This window comes from Drosophila arizonae, chromosome X, assembly GCF_054131065.1.
Source record: "Drosophila arizonae isolate 15081-1271.41 chromosome X, UAZ_ARI_1.0, whole genome shotgun sequence".
Classification (NCBI taxonomy): domain Eukaryota; kingdom Metazoa; phylum Arthropoda; class Insecta; order Diptera; family Drosophilidae; genus Drosophila; species Drosophila arizonae.
In genome coordinates this window covers 30,441,439-30,460,891 of record NC_142927.1, presented here as the reverse complement: position 1 = coordinate 30,460,891, position 19,453 = coordinate 30,441,439, and the positions used below count along the sequence as shown (strand labels likewise).

At 41.1% G+C, this 19,453-nt stretch overlaps 1 protein-coding gene and 1 long non-coding RNA gene across 15 annotated transcripts in view; both read right to left on the bottom strand.

The window, feature by feature from the left end:
* Positions 1-3,593: 3,593 nt before the first annotated feature.
* LOC149268137 (uncharacterized) lies at positions 3,594-8,173 on the bottom strand. The gene is made up of 3 exons (XR_016271316.1): positions 6,886-8,173; positions 4,156-4,752; positions 3,594-4,095 (listed from the first exon to the last, which is right to left on the bottom strand). It is a non-coding gene; the product is annotated as an uncharacterized LOC149268137 (long non-coding RNA).
* A 3,467-nt stretch (positions 8,174-11,640) lies between these two features.
* The window catches only part of ATP8B (ATPase phospholipid transporting 8B), a 49,134-nt gene continuing 41,321 nt past the window's right edge, over positions 11,641-19,453 (bottom strand). For 12 of the 14 annotated variants that reach the window (XM_089475787.1, XM_089475785.1, XM_018013862.2 and 9 more), the window contains 12 exons: positions 18,368-18,658; positions 18,137-18,310; positions 17,808-18,084; positions 17,590-17,742; positions 17,348-17,531; positions 15,801-15,953; positions 15,231-15,382; positions 14,942-15,165; positions 13,888-14,217; positions 13,571-13,819; positions 13,393-13,509; positions 11,641-13,318 (listed from right to left, as the gene is read on the bottom strand). In XM_089475787.1, coding sequence (XP_089331913.1) covers positions 12,962-13,318; positions 13,393-13,509; positions 13,571-13,819; positions 13,888-14,217; positions 14,942-15,165; positions 15,231-15,382; positions 15,801-15,953; positions 17,348-17,531; positions 17,590-17,742; positions 17,808-18,084; positions 18,137-18,310; positions 18,368-18,658 — 2,661 coding nt within the window. In that variant the 3' untranslated portion in view covers positions 11,641-12,961. The remainder of the gene's footprint in view (positions 13,319-13,392; positions 13,510-13,570; positions 13,820-13,887; positions 14,218-14,941; positions 15,166-15,230; positions 15,383-15,800; positions 15,954-17,347; positions 17,532-17,589; positions 17,743-17,807; positions 18,085-18,136; positions 18,311-18,367; positions 18,659-19,453) is intronic. The other 2 variants (XM_089475788.1, XM_089475784.1) reach the window with 1 other exon arrangement.

Sequence of the window (19,453 nt, the reverse complement as noted above, 5' to 3'; positions counted from 1 at the left end):
CATACGCGGCCCACGTAGACGCTGAATCACTGACGATAGTCACGTCAATATCGCTCCTCGCCCTGCGATTATCGAACGTGTACACTCTGCTGCGGACATTCAGCACGCCGGCTCGACTGCCCAGAACCCAGTCAGCTAGCAGCTCACCCCGCTGCCTGTTCAGGTAGCCCCGAGAGCGCTCGGGCAGCTTACTGAACCACAGGGGGGATACTGCGTTCGCGTCAAGGCCATAGATGACAGGCGTGCGGCTGGCTAGCAGCAGCACCGCATCCATGTACAGCAGGTACGGCTCCAGTTCTGCGTTGAATTGGCAGTATACGGAGGTGAGGAAAATCGAACCGAATCTTCCGGACACACTCACGCATACTCCAAACTCCGTGATGAGTGACGAGACAGGCATGCAGACGACCTCCTGGTCATCTACGACAATTGCAGCTTTGTTGCGACTGTCGGAGAAGACTCGCATGCCTGCCGGTAATCCGGTGATCCTTCCTCCACGGTCAACGTACGGCTCTTGCAGTAATGCGAACATCGCCCCAGAGTTCCTCATCCGGACTCCAAGGTCGACGACGGCAGCTCTACTGCGACCGCAGTTAGCCTGGATGACTCTAAACATTGTTAATGTCTAGAGGCCCCGCGGATAGACCCTTTAAGCTGCAGTTCCTGCAATGCACAGGATTTCTGCAGCCCGAGGCACGGTGCCCCGATTGTCCGCATCGCTTGCACACCTGCTCCTTCATCCTGCAAGTTGCCACTTTGTGGTCAAAGCTGACACATCTGTGGCAAGCATAGGTCGGCGTCATCGGGTGCTAGCGGAATGAAAACCACTCAATGTATATGCGCTCGCTATCCTCCAGGATATCGAGTGCCTTCCTTTCGAGCTCCAGTTGCACGTTGACCGTGGGTCCAGCGTCGCTGTTCCATGGCTTCGACGAGATCCTAACCGACTTCTCGAACACTGCATTGGAGCAGTGCCCGAAGAAGTGGTTTTTGAACAACCCCTCCATAAATTGCTTCGGCGTGATGCTGCTGTCCACATTCAGAACGTTGACTCTTGGCCTTAGAGCGGCGTTCTCCTTCACATCCAGTCCTACTTCCCTAAACTTCGGGTTCGCAAGAACCTTCCGTATCTCGCCGGAGGATGGCGTGCGAATAATCGCACCACCTCGCTTGAGCTCACGCACTTCGTGCACACGTACACCAAGTGCGGGCGCGACTTCCTTACGGATACGCTCAGCAACTTGCTGAGGCGTCTCCTCCGGATTGCTCGACGTCACAATCGCTGACCAAGTTTCCGCAACTTTGCGGGCCCGAGGTGCAGCGATCGGAGCAGCGACTGCAGATGCAGTGACAGCGGCGTAGGAAGTGGCGGGTGCAGCTTGTGGGGCGGCGGCCTGGGGGTCCTCGCGATGGTCTGCAACTCCTTCATCCTCCCATACATCTCCAGAATCAGCTCCTGGAATTTGGCAGCACTATCCAGCACGCTGAGCGCAACAGTGCCTGGCACATTGTCAGCGACAACGGCTCTCCGGAGCTCTCGCTCTAGCGGGCACTAGCAGCAGCAGCGGCAGCGGACGTCGACGGCGCCTCAAGGGGGACCGTGATCCGGGCAGCGGTGGCAGCAGGGACGGGGGCAGCGGCAGTGGCAGCAGCAAGGACTGCAGCCAAAGCGGTGACTCCAGCGGTGGCGGCGGGAGCAGTAACGGGGGCAGCGGGGACAGCGTGGGCAGCGGGGGCGACACTGGCTGCAACGGCGGCCAGCGAAGCGTCGCTTTCGTCGGCAGAGCTGTCGTCACGCGCAAGCAACTTCCTCGGTGGCGAATCCGTGGGAGGCGGCATGGCTGCGGCGTCGGCAACATTCCGAAGAACGATCTTCGGGACACGTCCACGCTTCTTTTTGGAGTTCGACCGCGTCGAACTCCCACTACTCGCCTCGGAGTCCATCCCTGGACGTTAGGCAACAAAAAAACACTGCTACCCGAAAGTCTGCAGTGGTTTTGTATAGTTCGCAAAAGTATGCAACACTTTTTGCTAAAGCGCAAAAGTTCGTCACTTCTGATTGGCTAGCCAATCAGAAACGCGTAGCGGTAAAACGCTCACAGACGCACTAATACAAACGCGGCAAAAGATCGCTTATCGCGAGATGCTCGAAATAAGCAACTTTAACGCGCGTTCAACGTATTTTATTGCCGGCAATAAAACTCAAATTTGCACAATGATGCGCGACGAAACTAAACACGTCCGTTCACGGCGACAATCAAAAGCAAACTGGGGAGGACGTACAGGCGGACATGGCTATATCGCCTCATTACAACTCCAGTTTAACGATATTTGTTCGCTTTAGGGCGATGGTAAATTTTTGCTTTTAAGCCCATGGGCTTGACGCCCGCTCTAGAGTGCGCGACTTCTTGAACGATATACTGTAGTAGTGCCTAAAGAAGTGGTACTTGACGAACCCTTCCAAAAAATACTTCGGGGTAATGCTGCTTCAACTCCTTCATCTTGTCGAACATCTCCGGTATCAACTCTTGGAATTTTGATGAGTTATCCAGCACGCTGAGACGAGTGGACGGACGTCGACGGCGCCTCCTGCGGGCCCGCTAGCAGCGATAGCAACGCCAGGGGCACCAGCAGGAGCAACAGCAATGGTGGTATCAGCGGGGTAGCAGAGGCGACACTGGCTATGATGGCAGCCGCCGAGCTGTCTACCCGCGCGCACATCTTGCTCGCACATCGTGAGTTCGTGGCCGACAGCATGGCTGCCGCGTCAACCGTCTCCGCAATAGTTCGAGCGCGTCGAACTTTCGCTACTTGCCTCAGAGTCCATACCTGGTCACTTGGAAACACAAAGAGTCGGCAACCCAAAAGTACGCATTGGCTGGCCAATCTGAGACGCGTTGAATGATTTGGGAGCAGCAAAACAATATTTGCTGATCCGTGAGTTTAAAAAAAGATACTCGAAAAATGGGTTTTCCCAAACATTTTTTGTTTACTCAAAACATACATAAAAGATAATTGAAAGTAGAACTTAAACTAAAATTCAAAATTCTTCACGACAGTCAGAAACTTTTCCAACAAACTTAAAAATAAACTTTTCTGGCTTTCATCGCTGCATATTATATCCTCGTAATCCAACAACGCAGCAGTTTAATTTTCGTTTGAGAGATTTGTTAATCTTTGACTCATGGTTGATCTCAAGTAATTTTAATCAATTAAAGTTTGCTGAATAATACTTTACAGGAAGCAACTGAAACAGGTATATTTAGTAATATTTGCAAAGCTGTCGCTAATGACTTAGCTATTTTTTAGATTTTCCCAAAAAACAAATGAAACTATATATATTTACCCAAAGTAAGATCATTAATCAGAGGTGGTTATAAACAATTTATACATTTTACCATTTTTCTTGGCAAATGCCAATTGCTATTATTCTTAATAGACTGTACACCTTTTACTTGACACATTTTGCCAAGAACCTTTTGCACTGGAGCTAAATAAATGCTTACTTTTCCAGGAATTTGTATAAATATTTTTAAAAACTATACGTTTGATTAATGAACAGTCGATTAATTTATTTTTTTTTTTTTTCAAGAATTCATTTATTGCGGCTTCTGTCTTAGACTCTAAATTATGGGCTAGAAGCCAGTATTTACACTATTAACACAATTTAAAATTATTTACAATGTTCCTGGAGCTCTGTGGTCCAATGGGTGAAGCCTTTTAAGCCATCGCCTGTTGTTGCTGACTACCAGGTCAGTAGCCAGTGGATTTGGGTGCGCCAAGAGCCTGTCCGCGTACCTCGAGGAGTGACGTCCGATCAGTTCAACGATTGTTGGCATTCTTAGATCGCTGTGCAGCACAGAATTGCGAACGTACCAGCTGTCACCTGTGAGTCGCCGTAGCGCCTTGATTTGCAGGGCTTGCACTTTTTTTTTATGTGTGTCCTCGCTGCGGTACCCCAATTGGGATAGCGTATGTAAGCGTTGGGACCACGTTGGCATTATAAATTTTTATTTTGCTCCATAGGCACAGCTTGCTGAAGGGTCTCAACATCCAATCCAGTTTTTTGATTTTGTTTCTGGCACTGTTTACTGCCTGCGTGATGTGCGCACTATAGGTCAGTTTAATATCGAGTGTAACACCAAGATACTTTACTTTGTTGAGTTTAGGTATTTGCACTCCCAGAGTTACACCAGGGCAGTCTCCTCTTCGTGTTGAAAAGCTTACGTGGGCTGAATTGTCAGCGAGGGAGGAAGGGAGCCAATGAGTTTTTTGTCCCGGGCGCTCAATGCTCTCTCACACACAACCACATTTGCACTCGCGTTCCCAAAGATGGCTTATTGCAGAATGCCGGAAGTGAACACTTTTAGGCGCACGCTCAGCATTTTTTACTGCGGAAATAAAACGAATCGAAAATATGCAGCTCGATGCGCAAACAGAACGGCACGTCTGTTCACTGTATGGCTGATGCAACATTGCGGACACGGCCCAGAATTCCACATCTGAACTTCATGATGACTCTGATGCTCAAAATAGAGTCACGCCCCACCCCTTTCGCTTATAGCGTCCATCCGGTTATTGCAACGAAAATTCTAGTCCCAAACAAGCTTTTATGGGCTAACCGTGAATATTTATTTAGTCATAATTTTCTTATTCCAACTCAATTCCAACAATTCATAGGTGTCATCATCCTCCTCTTCTTCGCTTTCGGTTGAACTAACAATCATTCCAAATGTTTCAGAAGGTTCTAAACTATATTGTAAAATAAACGAATTGAGCGACTCAGTTGTGAGCAATTTGAGTGTTCTTCAGAGAATGTTCTCTGTGTTTGATTCATTAAAAGTCTTAGCCTAAATACATAAAGTTTACGTAAAGAGTTCTGTCGCTAAAAGCAGCGGCAGAACGGGAGTATATAGCATGCCGTATGTGTGTGTATATATGTTTGTATGTACATGCAGAAGGCATATACATTTAAGTGTTTAAGCTACGGCGTGGACGAGAACGTAACAACGCCTACGTTGCAGATCCCACGCTGCAGGCCACTCCATATATAGTAACCTTTATAATATTAACATAGCAACAAAGTGCTGCTATGAGTATGATACCCTTACTTATGCTGGGCATATGCTTATTTAACATACAACATACTACCCCTTCCTGGAAAAGAAATTAATTTCTTCAAATTTGGATAATTTTCACTTTCGCCTGTATATTTGTGGAATTGTTCGATTTATATACATTTTCTTCATTGCAAATCTCTTTTGCGTTCGAAGAGCGTTATTATTTGCTCTTAAACTTATTATAGTCGTGATCACTATACTCGCTGAAAATGCCAACTTTAGCTTTTGTTATAGATATATATTTAGTATATTGTATATACATATGTATTTTTTGTTTTTATACCCTGAACCCATTGAAAATGGGAAATCAGGGTATAATGGTTTTGTGAAAAGTATGTAACAGGCAGAAGGAATCATCGCAGACACCATAAAGTATATATATTCTTGATCCGTCCGTCCGTCCGTCCGTCCGTATGAGCAAAAGAATCTCAGAAGATATAAGAGCTAGAGAGCTGAAATTTGGCATGCATACCATAGGCAGTACAAGTTTATCATATTTTTTCGATAACTCATCCGATAACTTATTTATCGAGAGTAATCCAAAAATCGACATTGTTTTTTCAGCCTAATTTGAACACTTTTAGACCTGGAGACTTCAAATTTGCGTTGTATATAAAGTTAATGGATACAAAGATTTTGTAATTTTCAGATTTTGGATACCACGCCCCCTTCGCCCCCAATTTGTAAAAAACGCATTTCAAGTACTAGAGACTTGTGCTTTGGAATGTACACACATTTTAACCATGATCACGCTCTGAAAGTCTCATTACGATCGTATGTCTACAAAGGAAAATATTCGACAAATAAATTCTCAAAATATTGCCCACACTGCAGCGCCGCCCAAGCGCAGTCGCTGCTTACTGCGTAGTTAGCAGAGCGCAGGCTAATGCGTGCGTGTGGATGCATGTGTACGTATGTGTGCATAAAAAATGTGCAGAATGATTAGAATATCAGCTTAGAGGGTTCAGGGTATCTCCTAGTCGAGCAGTCTCGACTAGAGCCTTCTTACTTGTTACAAATTGGGGGCGAATGGGGCGTGGTATCCAAAATCTGTCAATTACAAAATCTTTGTATCCATTTATATACGCAAATTTGAAGTCTCCAGGTCTAAAAGTGTTCAAATTAGGCTGAAAAAACAATGTCGATTTTTGGATTACTCTCGATAAATAAGTTATCGAAAAAATATGATAAACTTGTACTGCCTATGGTATAAATGAGTATGCATGCCAAATTTCAGCTCTTTAGCTCTTATATCTTCTGAGATTCTTTTGCTTATACGGACGGACGGACGGACAGACGGACGGGGCTATATCGACTCAGCTCGTCGTCCTGATCAAGAATATATAAACTTTATGGGGTCTGCGATGATTCCTTCTGCCTGTTACATACTTTTCACAAAACCATTATACCCTGATTTCCCATTTTCAATGGGTTCAGGGTATAAAAAAAATTTATAATTACAATATTCCACAGGCAGCAAGAATAAGAAGAATTTATTCTTCTTATACATGTAAAGCGGGAACGCAACGGACGATTGACGAAAACATACTCTTTATTCGCATAAGCGCTTCCTACACTTTGCAAGAGTATGGCAAACCCTTTCAAGATTTCGATATTCCACAAGCCAAAAGAATTGAGTTGCGCACACATGGACACAAATGCCTATGTAGCAAAGCTTATTCTTTATGCGCATCAGCGCTTTCACACCCTTCACACTATTAATGATAAAAGTAAGAAAGTAGAGCTTTTAAGAGTTCGGTATTACCTTTACTGGTAGTAATACTTCGGTATTACCGCCACTCATCCTCCATAACTTTAGTATTATTATTCATGCCATTCACAATAACAAGTTCCCGCTGTTGTCCGTTCAATCGCTAGAAAGCTATTACTCGGCCGACAGTCTGCAGCCCAGTTCCTTTTCTGCCTTGTTCTATCATTTCTCTTGATTATCGAATTCACTGAAACCCTATGATCAACAACCATCGGAACTATGTTCAGCAACAGGATAGCTGTCGTTCTTCCTCTGTTTCTCTCTCTTAGTGAAAATGCATCCTTTAAACGTCACGAGGCTACTAACTCACTCGAATAGTAGGAGCTGTTAGTTTATATCTAATACCATGGCACATTTCACATATTTATCCTATCAGTAATCTAGTTATTTGCTTTATCGTTTAATTTACTTTTTTCTTGATATCCACTGAAATGAGAAATAAAGCTATAATTGTTTTGTTAATGTATGTTACTGGCAGAAGCACGCGTGGCAGACTCCACAAAGTATATTCTTGATTAGTGCAACGAGCTGAGCCCATTAAAGAAAAGAAAGAATATTATATACAAGTTAAGCGCACCCACACTAGAGTACTAGTGATTGGGGACGCTGTGTTGGGTTCTTGTGAATATATAACAACTTGGTGTTCGATGAAATAATATATTTGATATAATTTGGAACAATAGGACTGAACTGTGTCTGGTCCGAATATAAACTGAACTAAATCTGTTCAACTGGTTAGGTTCTCCCCTTGAATGTCTGACTGGATTCTCCAGCCTCCTTAGATTGTCGAAAGTCTTAACTCTTCCCCATCTAAATATCTGCGTCCCGCAGATCAGGGTGCATATGTCCATTATAACGATATTCATCCAATATAAATTGTCCAATATAATGATAATTATCCAATATAAATTGCCCAATATAATGATATTTATCCAATACGATATCCATCCAATATAAATTGTCCAATATAATGATAATTATCCAATATAAATTTATTATCCAGAGTCCATAAATTAGCATAAAGAGGGCCAATGATATCCACCTTCAAGTTAATTCAAAGCATTCATAGTTCCATACATTTAGTATTCATTTGTGGTTATGACAATACATCCAACATTGTAAGCGCATTTATTTCATTCCGTCTGGCATCTCGGAAATCCCTATTACCATGAATGATGGAAACTAGGAGGGATATACCACGTGTAAAATGCTGTGGATGCTATGGGTGCTAAGGAAGTTAAGGAAGCTAAAAGAAGATTATTGCAATATTAAATGTGCTATGGGTGCTAGGAAGTCAAGGAAATTAAAAGAGGATTATTACAATATAATTAAATGTGCATTTTCCTTCTTTTTTTTCTATTTTCTTAAATCTGATTTATGAAGAATTTTTCCAGTTTTTATTTTGTTGATAATCATTAATTCCACGAGACATATATGTCCCTTGTACACCATTACTTCTTAATGAAATATTCTGTAAATTCACACAAATGGCATAAGCTTCCGGTAAATTTTTAGGTTTGCTAACTGTTAACATCCTCGGTAGGTCACCGTTTAGTCCCCTTATGAAAACATCTAAAGCTCTATCTCTATATGATTCTATTAATGCGGACAATACTACGACTCATTGTTCGCTTGCCTTTAAGGCCTGTAAAATTAAAGAAAACTGACTATTAACTTGCTTATAGTAGGTTTCCAAGTCGTTGTTGCCTTGAATCATTTGATTCAATTCGTATTCCAAGGTTCGAACATCCCTTTTATCAGCATAATGCAATCGCCAAACTCGCTTAATTTCAGGCCAATCATCATTTTGTACACCGTACGATTACAGTGAAACATCGGCAATTCCAATCACTTTTCCTCGTATATGTAAAATTATTTAGCGATATAGAGATCTTTCCTTGATAATAGAATAATCTTCAAGTACGGACTCGATCCTGTTTACCCACGAGGCATATTGTGAAGGGTTTCCCTCAAATGTGGGCAACACTTTAACACAGTCCGGCAATGACGAAATTTCATTTCATTCAAGCTCCGAACGTGGACGGGCCAGTGAGGTTTGTTCCTCTATGAGAGACTGATTAGTATCCTTTTCCAAACGATCCACTTTCCTATTCAATTGCTTCGAATCTTCCTTAAGACTCGAAAATTGATCGGCTAACACCGTTATTGCCGCGCTTAACCCTTGCAATGTTTCATTTATATTTTCCATACTGCTATTCGACACTCTCGTCCACATACCCTATGAGAGCAGGAGTGCCGCAGGGCAGTGTTCTTGGTCCGCTGCTGTTCTCCTTGTACACCTCTGATATACCTAGCCCGTCCTCTCAACATATGGATGCTCCCTCGAAAGCTGTCATTGCCACATATGCTGATGATATTGCCATCATATATAACTCAAAAAACGTGGTTGAAGCAAGTACAGGACTACAGAGATATCTGGATACTCTCGCTGATTGGTGCAAGCGGTGGAATCTCAAAGTTAACCCGCTAAAAACATTGAACCCTTGCTTCACTCTAAAAAGGCTGGCAATGCATACCCCCCCAATCCAGATGTCGGGAGTAACCCTACAGCAACCTGCTCAGGTGAAATATCTTGGCATCACACTGGACAAGCGCCTTACCTTTGGTCCACACCTCAAAGCTACGGTGAAAAAATGTCGTCACAGACTGCAACAATTAAGATGGCTCAACAATAGAAAGAGCACCTTACCGCTGAGATGCAAAAGAGCTGTTTATGTGCACTGCATCCTACCAATATGGCTATATGGAGTGCAAATATGGGTGATCGCTGCAAAATCAAATTATAAAAGAGTGCAGGTTTTGCAGAACAGAGTGTTAAGGCAGATAACAAACTGCCCCTGGTACATACGCGGCTCAACACTGCATAGAGACCTGAAGCTGTCTACTGTCGAAGAACAAATAAATAAACACACAAGCAGATACTCAGACAGACTTGTACGACATCAAAGCCTACTCGCAAGAGGTCTAACACCTGCCAGACCCCTAAGACGACTTAAACGGCAGGGCTTTGCCAAAACAATGGGTATACAATAAATATTATTATTATTATTTTTCTTTTTTCTCAGTCCTCACAAATTGAGTGAGGTTTGGCTCTAATTTTATGTATATATATGTGTTGTTAAAGTACTATATGTGATTGTACAGTTTCTACACTTAATAAACCAAAAAAAAAAAAAAAAAAAAAAAAAAAAACTGCTATTCGACTCGATGCAAGGCCTACTATGTTATCAATTTAATTTTTCGATTTAATTTTTCTACATTAAATCAGTTTTTTCATTGTTTCCAAGTTACTGCTATTTTCCGTTTCCAATTGAGATAAGAAAATGATATTAATCGTCTCGCGGAATTCCTTGCTGTGGAGATAAAACGTTAGTAATGCTCTAACAGTCTTGTAAACACAATTTTTTTAACACATTTTTTTTAACACATTTTTTTAAATTGTTGATGTGAATATTTATATTTTGTGAATATATTTCTTTAATATATTATTTCATCGAATTACCAATTGTATTATTACGTGTGTTATTGTTTTGTCTGTTGTAAAATTATTTGAATTATCAATTTCTAAGTATGTTATCTTTATATGGCACTGTCTCATTTTCTGGTTTCTCTCTTGCATTTATTGCATTTGCATTTATTTATTTAAATAATTCATGTTTGTATATTTGAATATTAATGCCTTGTTTGTTGAGACAGGCCGCCTTTTAATTTTGTTATATTGTCAGTGCTTTAAACTTAACTCCTTTTAATTTATACGGAAACCTATCATTCAACACAGGTGGAAATTGTGACGTTTATTTTTTTATCATATTTGTCTTACGGCAAGGATTTGAACCTCGATACGAGAATCAATCTGTACCACCATTTAGCCTGCAAATTTCTTGTATTTCGTTTTAAGGATCGTCTCTACAAGGATTTTGCTACGATTTCTTTTATGTTATAAAATTGTCTAGCTCTTGCTAGAAATTATGTTATTTATTGTATTTTAATGTTATGGCATGGTGTTTCACCCATTACTTTGAAAATCACAGAAGTACCACTTAATTTTGCCAACAATTGTCCAATCCAGCTTTTAGATTTGAAACAATTTATTTGTACTTGCTTTTTTATAAGTTATTGTTATATTTTGTTATTGACACGTCACCATTTTCCTTTTGTGAAGAACATGGGTCCCTGCTCGGGCGCCAGTTAAGCGCACGCACACTAGAGTACTAGTGATTGGGGACGCTGTGTTGGGTTCTTGTGAATATATAACAACTTGGTGTTCGATGAAATAATATATTTGATATAATTTGGAACAATAGGTCTGAACTGTGTCTGGTCCGAATATAAACTGAACTAAATCTGTTCAACTGGTCTGACTGGATTCTCCAGCCTCCTTAGATTGTCGAAAGTCTTAACTTACATGTCCTATCCTGTGAGAGTTACCTACAGCAATAGATTTTTTTTTGTTTTTTTTTTTTTTTGAAAATATTTCGCATTTATTAATAATTTAAAATTCGCTTACTATAATTTCTTAGTTTTCTAAATTTTTTGATTAAAAAAAAAAAAAAAAATTGACACACACAAATGTTTTATCTCATTTCCTCACATACATTTTATGCTATTAATGCTAATAATAATAATAATAATCATAGTTGAATAACAGGCAAAAATAGGCTCCACATGACAGCACCTAAAAAAGAGATCGATATGAGTCAATCAACCACACTGTTTGGATTTCATTAGTTGATCTGTATATCGTACACATTGCGTATTAAAAACCTATGATAACTTTTGCACCTGTGTTTATTCACCTTCGACCCATTGTTAATCCACAGCCCGCTTCTTATTGAGTTAAATTCTATGACATACGTAATTAAATTATCTCATCCAAAAACTTTCGTTTTATATGCAAAAGCAGTTAAGTTATACACACACTCTCACACACGCACCTGCACACTGTTACTGTAGACGCATTCTAAGGACAGTAACTAGCTTATAATTAGGGGACTGCACAGCTAAATTATTTGTATACTAGCTCTAAATGGAACTGTAGTTAGGAACACAGCAGTGTATTATTGTGTATGACTGTTTATGTGTGTGTAACAGGGTGTTTACATATATATATATATATATATATATATATATATATATATATATATAAAGAAAATACAGCGGGTTTCAAAAATATACTAATTGGTAAGTTGAATTGGCCAGGTTTTATTAGAGTTACGACTATCAGAGATTATAATTTAAGATTCAAGTTCCTCATCTAATTTAAGACACAGCACAACATTTAACAGTTATTTAAGTACACTTTCAGTTTCTCAATGGTTCTGTTTCGATTTATAATCTAAAATCAGCACTCGCACACATACACATACAAATAAAGATAGAGTGAGAGAGGGAGAAAGAGAGCTGTCTGTTGGGACTCGCATGAATTTTATGCTAAATGCAGCCCAGTTTATGGGAGTTTGGGACTTTTCACCATATTTTTTGTCTTTTTGTTTTTGAGAACTTTACTAAACTGAATGTTATATATTTTTTGCATTTAGTATGCTTGAGACTAAGCTAAAATGTAATAAAAATAAAATAAAAATATATAGAAATACTTTCAGCAGGAAAATATGAGAAATACTCTATGTATATGCAAAATATTCTAGCACTTGTTATAATAAATTTTTAAAAGGACAGAAAATCACTTTGATAGCTTAAATCGAATGTTGGGTAATTTGCTTGTTTTTTTTTTTTTTTTTTTTTTTTTTTTTTTTTTTTTAATAAATTAAATAATATAAAACAGACAGACACACACACTCATGCACATGCATACAGAAACATACACACGTTTGTAAATTAATATAAATAAAAATATAGTTACTAAGCTTAAACATTTGTAGATTTAATAAATTGTTTTTTGATTCTCTTTGTGTTGTTATACTCATTCACGAAGGTGAAATGAGTATATTGGTTTCGTTTTTTGCTTAAAATCGTTAAGTTTGCCCTAATTTTTGGTGTTTGATTTGTTGTTTGTTGTTGTGGTCGCTGCACTCGTGATCGTTGTTCAGCTTTAAAGATTGATGGTGTCCAGGTCTTGGCAGGGTGCACGCGGACTCAGCTCGTCGGTGCTGGCGCTGCCCTGATACGTATCGCCGCTGGCGCGTCCGTCGTGCCTTATGTCCGCCATCGACGAGTGGATCTGATTATTTTGATTGTGCCGCAGATTCGTGTTGTTGTTGTCGTTGGTCTTGGTGCTACCGCTGTTGTTCGTGTGGTTTTGCTGCTTATTGTTCATGCCATCCACTGAGACGGCTACGCTGTTGTGCAGCGTCTGCGATTTCTTGGTGCCCAGGCCCAGTGGAAAGGCGAAATCCTGCGGCATCTTGTGCATTATCTTGCCCGACGTAATCAGTCGGCCAAAGCCCTCCTGAAAAAAAAAAAAATATATGCAATACGTGTGGGTGCGCCGCAAAAATGAGATCAAGCCTCATCTGCACTTACCTGATGCGCAAATGCGTAGCCCGACCGCACGGACCGGCGTCCACGGCGCGAGGAGGGAGTGCGGCGCACATCGCTGGAGACGCGCGAGTGCACCTTCTTCAGGGACTTTTGACGAATCTGTAAAGCAAATTTAGGTTAAGCGAATCAATAAAAGACACTTCTTCTGGCAGCTGCTCACCTTGTCGGAGAGACTGGGGTGGACGTCCAGCAAGTAGAACTTGTAGGCGAGCACCGGCGCCATCAGCATAACGACTGTGATTAGCATGGTCATCCAAAAGGTTAGATCCTTAATGGCCTGCGTCAAGGATCCTACATAAGGTCCGCCAATTACGTAGTTGTAGAAGTAATCCAGCACGAAATACCAGATGAGGCTGCCCCATATGGTTATGTGATTGACTATAGTCCAGTACGAGGTGTAGAGCGCAATCTGGTAAATGGACAATGGAAAGAGAACCTTTGTAAATTGATACCACGCACCAAGTCGGGTGTGCTCACCTGTGCCGTATTGTCCACAATCAGTATAGTTGCCACGACAGCGCCGAGTGTCATGTGATCGCTCAGTATGTACCCATTGTGGGAGACGCCGTCCTTGTAAACGCCATACGGTATGAGGAACAGGATGAGCGACGTGAAGGCGCCGTGCAGCACGCTGTAGATGAACTCACGTATGTTGAACAGCTCACTCTTCAGGCCCGGCGTATATAGTCGTGGGTACTCCACACTATTTTTATCCGACACGTCCTGCTCAAAGACGCCCAGTGCCAGGACTGGCAGTGATGTATAAAACAGATTGTACACCGATATGAACATGGGATCGAACACGGTCTGAGAGCATTAAAGATATTATTATTATAAATGTTATATAGGAATGAATATACGTTCAATACATAATGATGTGTCGTGAAAATAAATTGAATAATGTTAACAATTATCGAATTGCATTCATCTCTCGCAGTCGAGACAACATCCAGAATTTCTAGAATGTTAGGCTGATGTCAGAGTGGCCGCGATAAGCGACGCGATAATATTGAGCAACAAGAGCGAGCGAGAAAACTCTACATGCAGATATACATGTAATCACTTAAAACCTGTCGGAGTGCAAGCGAAGCGAGAAGAGAGCCAAAGCGACAAGAAAGACAAGTTGCGAGAAAGCGATTCTGAATCGCTGGACATTCGTGTATATAGATGGACATTCGTGTATAGATAAAAAATCTGTCAGGATACAGTCTTAAATTTGGATAAAAGCAATGAGTTTTCAAACGGTTTTCATTTATTGAATGGATCTTGTTGCTTTTTTTCATGAAAGCATTGCGACTGAGAATAAAATTTAACACTCTCTCTCTTTACGTATAGCTTTCACTCTGTCATGTCATCGCTTTGCAGATCGCTTATAGCATCTCATCGCTTATCGCGGCCACTCTGACATCAAATTACATGTATAATTTATACAATTTTGATTTTTACAAGCTAGCAGCAGATCACCGCGATTTTCCATACACATTCATCGTGTATTCTATGCGTATAGACATAAGCGCGCCTGGGGACTCACCTGTGCACTGAAGCCACAGAAAAGGGAATACCAGCAGTGGCACAGCGTAAATGCAAAGTTCTTGTAGAAAAAGTAGCGTAGAAATTTGCACATGCGATAGTAGGACCAACGTCCGTGCACCAGCAGCAGACGCTCCAGGTGGCAGAACTGGGCAATGGCATAGTCGCTGGAGAGGACCGCTTGGAGGCCCTCCTGGCCCGAGATGCCCACGCCAATGTGTGCAGCTGGAGAGTAGAAGACAATGTTTAAATAACTAGGTATGTGAGTGTGTGTATGGGTGTGGACTCACCCTTGATCATGGAGACATCGTTGGCACCATCGCCAATGGCCAGGGTGACAGCATTTTTGGCACGCTTAATGAGTTCGACAACCAGCGCCTTCTGCAGCGGCGTCACTCGGCAACAAATTACCGCCTTGCACTGCGACGCGATGTCCAGGAATCTGTGTGAAAGAGTTGAGAGAGTGAGCAAAGTATAATCTAGATGACTTCAAAAGGAGCCTCATGTGCAACTGCAGAGCTCGCCCAGGTCAAAAAGAAGATAGTAAGTCACAGGATAGATAAAAGAAAACGAAATTTAGAAGAAGAATTCAATTGAACGATCAATGTATACAGTGCATTAATAAAACTGAAATAGGTAGGTATGGTAAGTACATACATATATCTCTCAGAATGTCTATATCTATTAGCATACACTTTTAAAAACCCGCTTTCGAAAGCAGACATTTCTATACCAGAGGACACTGAGTCGCATTATCAAATACAACTTAAAGTTCATCCTGAAGATGAAGTAACGCAGGAGGCTGCTTACTGTGGTCTGCATAGGCGTACACCAGACGCAAAATTATAATTTTTACTTACTTGCTCTCCAGTTCCGGCGACAAACAATGAACTAGCGAATGGCCGTTGACCACAAGAGCGAAGCCAGTATTCTCGTCCACAATTACCGAGGGTGCAGTGCGCCTTCCTTCCGAGTTCTTCTCAGGATCTCCAAAGATATCATTGCACTCGGCGCTGTTCGTGAGTGTGAATTTTAGAGAGTGAGATAAATACGGCATAGATTAGTGAAAAGTTTCAAACGAATCGTGCGTGGTGTTTGCAAGTGTGTAATGTATGTAAATAGTATGAATTGTATTGGATGAATTACAAAAATAGGTAAACAAGAACAACAGTCAACTATACATGTGGAAAGCAGTTAAAGAAGTTACAGGGTTAAACAGAGAGGGAGAGCAAGCTAAGATATGCGATATATGATATACGACGATATTTAATATACAATATACGATGTACGACATAGAACACATGGTATACGAATCTCACTATACGAATAAGATGCATGGTATAAGACATACGATATACTAAATACGATGATTGATTCACATATATTTATATATACCATATATGATGTAGGATGTACGGTATACTTTATACGATATTCGATATATTTATTTCTAGACACATAATTGTATAGCTCTAGATTTGAAATTGAGTTAAATGGTATTAGATGTGAGCAAAACTACAGCAAAAACAACGAGTAAACTAAGGATCGATATTTGAATTCTATTTTCAGCATGAGAAATGTAAGTTTTAATTTGGCCTAAATTTGAATTTCTTTTGGACTTAAGTTTAGTTTATGTTTTGATACGACACTTGCAAGTTTCCTTCTTTTCTTGTACGTATTTTAAATATGATTAAGATGACAAAACTGACAGAACTCAAACAATGCACATTAATTTTTGATTATATTCATGAAGATAACAGAAAACAGTTTGTATTATAAAAAATTGTGTTTTTTGTTTTTGTTTACTTGACGGGCGGAACAAGTACCAATAGAGGGTAACATCCTTGGGTTTACTAGTAAAAGATACATTAAGTAATAATTGTTTTGATCTATTTTGGCTTTACGTAATTTTTTGCATTTTGATCTTTCTACCAATCAAAAGACACGATATAATAATAAACTAAAGCCTATAAAATAATTACTTTAAAGCTAAATCTGCTAATAAGAGAGAGAGAGATAGAAACAGAGAGAGAGAGAGAAAGAGAGATAAAGAGAAAGAAAGAAAGAGAAGTCTAGAGACAACGGAATGGTACGTGAAAAACAGAAAAACAGAAAAATCAGATATTGTTGTTTACAAACAAAACTAGTTAATAAAACCTTAAGGAAATAAATAAATTAAAAAAGTATGTATAGAGAGATATAGAGAGGTAGATACATAGATACACTGATAGAGTTAGCAGTAAATACAGGGTGACTTTCTAGCTGCGCTTTGGTGTCATATCTGGTTTAGCTTCACTGCATCTAGAATCTTAATTAATTATTTTGGGATTTCTTCTATTGTTTTTAAAATTTTTATATCTTTGCTTGAATTGAGAATTTGGAAATTTGCTTTTGGAGTGCCCTCTACCTGTCCGGTCCGCCCTTATTATCCTGAATTTTGGCATCCCACCTAAAGGTAACCACCGATATGGCTGGCGGCGGTGGCATGGTCGAGCCGTTGGCATCCTGCATAAATGCTGATGTCTGCGTCATGGCAACGCTCATCGGATCCATGCTGCTGTCGCTATTGAAGTGATTCATTGCCTCGGTACCTGCACGAAATACGCTCATGCTAGAGTGGATTTATTAACTTTAAATTGTGGCATTTACCGCCTGGCCGGAAGCGATCAAATATTTTTATGGACTCCTTGAACTGGCGCAGCTGCTTCTCCACCTCCTCGACAGAGTTGCCGTCCACAATAAAGACGTCCACGAGCTCGTCCGTGAGCAGCTGGCAGGAGTAGCCAATGTTAATAGCCGTCTCTACGAAGAGAATGGAAGTGTTTAAGCGCATTGGTCAATTGGCTAAGAGTTAATATTAAATGAACCTTGCTTGTCGCCAGTGAGCACCCAGATCTTGATGCCCGCATTCTGTAGATTCGCTATGGACTTGGGCACGCCATCCTGCAGCTTGTCCTCGATGGCCGTCACTCCCAACAGCTGCATGCCGCTCTCCACCTCCTCGTAAACGGCATTCAGCTTCGACTCGCGCGAGTCCATAGACAGCGCCGCTTCCTGCTGTCGCGATCGCCAGTCGTTGTAGTACTGTTCTGACAGGCGGCGTTCTGCCAGCACCAGAGTGCGTAGGCCCTCTCCGGCAAATTTCTGTTAGAGGTCTATGCTGAACGATATTCAATTTACGACAATGAGTACTCACATTCAGATGATCTTGGGTGCGTGCCTTAAGATCCTCCTGCCCGCTATGCAAGCGGTCGTATATCACGTTGTCAGCGCCCTTGCAATAGAGCACCACAGAGTTGCCACGTCGCAGGATGACGGACATGCGCTTGCGCACATTGTTAAAGTCGAGTATGTGCAGCAGTTCGTATTCCTGCGAGTATTCGGTATACGATATTCGGTACGAGGAGTTACTCAGTACACCACTTACCTCTATGCGACCCATTACTTCGATGGTAATACTGTTCGGTGTGCGCGTGCGGAACACAAAGCCAAAGTTGCGAGCGGCCGAGACGAGGGCCGCCTCGTCGGGACTTTGCGCTTGGTACTCCAGGCGACCGTCAACGGTCTCCGCCATGACCGTGTGACACAGGGCGAGCAGTCGGAAAAAGTTCTGCGAGTGCTCTTCGTCGGACCGCACCGCGTCCAGCAATGTGCGATCGTACCAGCGAAAGTCGACCTCGTGATGCGGATTGGCCGAAAAGTCAACCGGTTCGAGCATCTAAAAGTGGATCGAATAGGATTATTTTCGACTAGCTCCATATGAACATTGAACTTTGAGCATTTCAAGTGACTTGTTAGCGTATTTCAGTAAGATAAATGTTTATACTTGTAAGCAGTTAATCTCGGTAGAAAGCAGAGGCAGGCACCAAATTCAAATTAGTATACGATAAAGAGATTTTAAAGAGATTTATAGCTTAGCTGGGAATTAGATAGCGTGGTTAGTTTCGATAAGGATGTTATATAATACACATAAATATGGCTTCAACATTTGGTCAACTCCAAATGCGATACACGAATTACGATATTCAATAATGCTATCAAGCATTCGAAAATACACTGCTAGAATATATCCAACGGTAATAAACGACACAATACGCGATACGACATTCGGCATGCAGTAAATACTAATTCACATACGATACTCATCGAATGCTAACATTGAAAATCCATTATACGATATTCGAGTTAATTGATACCTTACACGATTTGGGGTCAAGCTAGGATATTGGTAGGACACTACGGATAAGAAGCTTTGCGATATATTTCGAATAAGCTATGCATTAATTACTTAGCACTGGGGTTACTCAGCTAAAGCAGTTATATATCGATATACATCTGTGTGTATTTATGGTTGTATATATGTATATTCGTATAACCAGTTAAGCACAGAAATATGTATACAAAGCTTATAGCCTATACAACTGGATCAAGCTGAATACGGGGTCTCATCACACACACACTTTCTCACACAAACACGCACTCTCTCTCACACACACACTCACAGTTGGGGTAA